At 36.6% G+C, this 3,471-nt stretch overlaps 1 protein-coding gene across 1 annotated transcript in view; it reads left to right on the top strand.

Moving 5' to 3' along the window:
- LOC101884385 (endothelin-1) overlaps nt 1–2,801 on the top strand; it is a 12,949-nt gene extending 10,148 nt beyond the window's left edge. The window contains exons 3-4 of the mRNA XM_005155680.4: nt 1–13; nt 1,679–2,801. The exon at nt 1–13 is cut by the window's left edge and continues 113 nt beyond it. Of these exons, the coding sequence (XP_005155737.1) occupies nt 1–13; nt 1,679–1,688 (23 nt within the window). The 3' untranslated portion in view covers nt 1,689–2,801. The remainder of the gene's footprint in view (nt 14–1,678) is intronic.
- Nucleotides 2,802–3,471: the final 670 nt, after the last annotated feature.

Here is a 3,471-nt window from a genome sequence, read left to right as displayed (position 1 = left end):
TCTGCAGCAAGAGGTAACTAAATCCTTTTCATACCAGCAGCGACTCATTGGAAAAACCTGCCTTTATATTTACTTCTCCAAATACAAAACCAAAACACACCTGAAGTGAATTACTCACCCTCCTGTGATGTTTCTTCAGATTCTGAAATTGTTCACAGTATTTCCTCTAATATTTGTTCTTCTGGAGAAAGTCTGATTTGTTTTATTTGGGCTACAATAAAAGCAGTTTTTAATAGTTTTAAAGCCATGTTAAGGTCAATATTATTCTCCCCTTCAGCAATATTAGTGTTGGATTGTCTCCAGAACAAACCACTGTTATACAATGACTTACCTAATTACCCTAACTTTACCCTAATTACCCTAGTGTAGCCTTTACATGTCACTTTAAGCTGAATACCAGTGTCTTGAAGGATATCTAGACTAATATTATGTGCTGTCATCATGATAAAGAGGAAAGTAAATCAGTTATTAGAGATGAATTATTAACACTATTATGATTAGAAATGTGTTTCTCTCCATTAAACAGAAATTAGGGGACAATATACAGGGAGGCGAATAATTCAAGAGAGCTAATAAGTCTGACTTTAATGTAGTTTATTAGGAACTGTTGAGCTGTAATAATCAATTAACAGTTTAAATAAATGCAAAGCAGACAGAATCAAATCTAGCTAAATGGAGTATACACTAACCTACTTCTCATTCAGTCACAAGATGACACCAAACAGGAACCTCTTGGGAACCTTGCTGTCTGTAGAGGTCTAAAGGGTTTGGCACGACATGAGACAAAGAAATTAATAGCAGAATTAAATTTGTGCATGAACTAACTCTTTAAGGCTCAATGGAGCTTGTGTTTCTCTGCAGCAGAAGTGGTGATAGTTGGTAACATTTACATTTAGTCATTTAGCAGACGCTTCTATCCAAAGCGACTTACAAATGAGGACAAGGAAGCAATTTACACAACCATAAGAGCAACAATGAATAAGTGCTGTAGGAAAGTATCAGTTATGTAAAGACAGTGTAAGAAGCAAAACATTAGTAATTTTATTATTATTTTTTTAATTATTTTTTTAGTTAGTGGAGGAGTCAGAGAGGAAATTGCATATTAGTAAGGAAAGTAAACTCAGAGCGCAGTGAATGGGAGAGTACAACAAATCATTATTCGACAATCCTATTTGCTGATATAATGACAGAAAAACTCCAGGATGGTGTTATCAAGACTTTCAGAACGAGGAAAACATTAGTGTGATAAAAAGAAAATCTGGCAAAGCAAAAGATCAGCATATTAAATACTCTGATAGGTACTGAGTTTAAAAAAATAGATCTCGAAGTGGAGTATAAAAAGGCAAACTTCACAGGATCAAAACTCACGAGACATGTCTCACTCAGCCCCAACTGGCAACCCATGACATCACTGCCTGAAAATATCCAACAATTCATGCCAAACAATTCTGTGTACAAACACCGTGTCCTGTCGTCATACACACTGCATTACACACACCTCAGACAAGCGCTCATTCGTCTTTTTGTAATTTGATATAATTCAGAAAAACTCATATTAAAACTCAAAATATTAAAAACTTTTTAAGATAGTGATGACCCTTAAACAATCGTCATTGAGAAAAGAGACTGTTGCACCAGCCTTTACAACTCTGCCTGTTTATGTGTGTGTTTCCTCCAGATCAACATGAGCGTTCACTGAAGCAGGGCTAAACTGATATTCACTCATCTGCAGGACTGCCTCTTTATTCTTCTATCAAACACCTGGAGAATCACCTCCGAGACAAGGTTCACGTCTGTCCTAAAGCAAGGCCTTTACTGAGAAGGAGAATTAAAGAGACGTGGGAAGGAACGAAACGTCTTGAGCTGCAATCATGGACAAATGACATCAGAGTAAAGCAGCGGTGCATGGGCTGAAACTCTCAGTGTGGGCATGGGGGACTTCTGTGATCGGCTACTATGATCTGACCACCTAAACAGACATAAATGAAGTTTTAAACCACCGAGACAATCACTAACATGCAACATGTAAAGGACTTCAAAATACTGCATTCACTAAAGCGTGCTGTACAGCATCCTTGTTCTGCAACACTGGCTACTTCTAAGAAAAGGTGCTCAGATTGACGGCGTTTCTAGATTTCTGTTGACATTTCCTGAATAATCTTTGACATGTGCAAAATGGTCGTGCATTTCTCAAATCAACTCGTACACTTAGCAGAACACCATGGATGACCATCAGGACATAATTAGAAAGAAAAGTCTGATGGAAATGTACAGAAATGCTGGACAGTATACAATTATGTATAACATTATGACACAATGATGGAAAGACTGAATAGTTTTGAGCAATTCTGATCAGAGAACTGTACCAAAGCCACTGAAAAAACAAACAAAAAACGGAATATGATTTTTCATAATTTGATATATGAGTTCCCACATAAGCATGAATAATTATTTCTATTAGAAAAAGACAAAAGGGAAATTCCTCGCTCTCTCCAAGCATGAACAGAAATCCTGTATATCACCACTAACCACAAGACATCTGTTTTAAATGCCATAATTTTGATATCAGAGTATATTCAAGAGAGTATATATTTATTACACTAACTAAACGTTGTATAATACAATCTCCGCTTCTGACAACCACTAGATAATCAATCATTTATTTATTCAAAGCTTTAACATTTATCTGAGTCATGCCAGAAGCTGACTGATATTCCTGAACTGACATTCGTGTTCTCACTTTTCATGGTCAACATAAAGATCCTGTTGTTTGTTATTAAATTAAACCTGTGCTGTGTTTATATCCACGGCTTGTCTTCTTGTTTGTGCATGTGGAGCAGCAAACACTGAACTACTGAAGCATGTTCAGATTCTTCTGCTAAGCTGATTTGAAACTTGTGGCTTAAATGTAAAAATTAATACCATATGGCCTCAGGTTAGATTACGTTCTCTCATTACTTCGCAAAGGTACGTCTTATCCTTTCGCAAGGGGGTAGGAATTGTTTGCTGTCTTGGAATGTGCCCTCGATTCACCCCTCTAGATGAGAAAGCCCATGTAGCTTCCCATGGTGCATGATGGGAGAAGCATGCAGAGAATGCTATGTTCAACACAGGTGTGTGTGAGAGAGATCAAGGAATATGTTTTCAGATCGTGTGCAAAAGCTGTCATTGTTAAAGTGAGGTTCATTTCATTATAATCCAGGATCTCTTAAAACATTCTCAAGTAAAAGTGCATGGCATTTTATACTAACAACATAACAGTTTCCATATTTTGTGATTCTCAAGTGTTTTGTGTTGGTGAGCTGCATTATGGGATGTTGATCTGCTCTGTCCACTTCTGATGTTGAAATTTCAACTCTACAGTTTAACAAAGAGACTTTTACTGATATCTTAGTGAAATAATATAATGTATCAGAGATAATATCTAGAGAAATAAGTCAAAAACAGCAGTAAATGTGCTGCACTTCATTA

This window comes from Danio rerio, chromosome 11 (assembly GCF_049306965.1).
Source record: "Danio rerio strain Tuebingen ecotype United States chromosome 11, GRCz12tu, whole genome shotgun sequence".
NCBI lineage: Eukaryota > Metazoa > Chordata > Actinopteri > Cypriniformes > Danionidae > Danio > Danio rerio.
The sequence above is the reverse complement of the archived record's forward strand: the minus strand, read 5'-3'. Positions and strand labels throughout refer to the sequence as shown.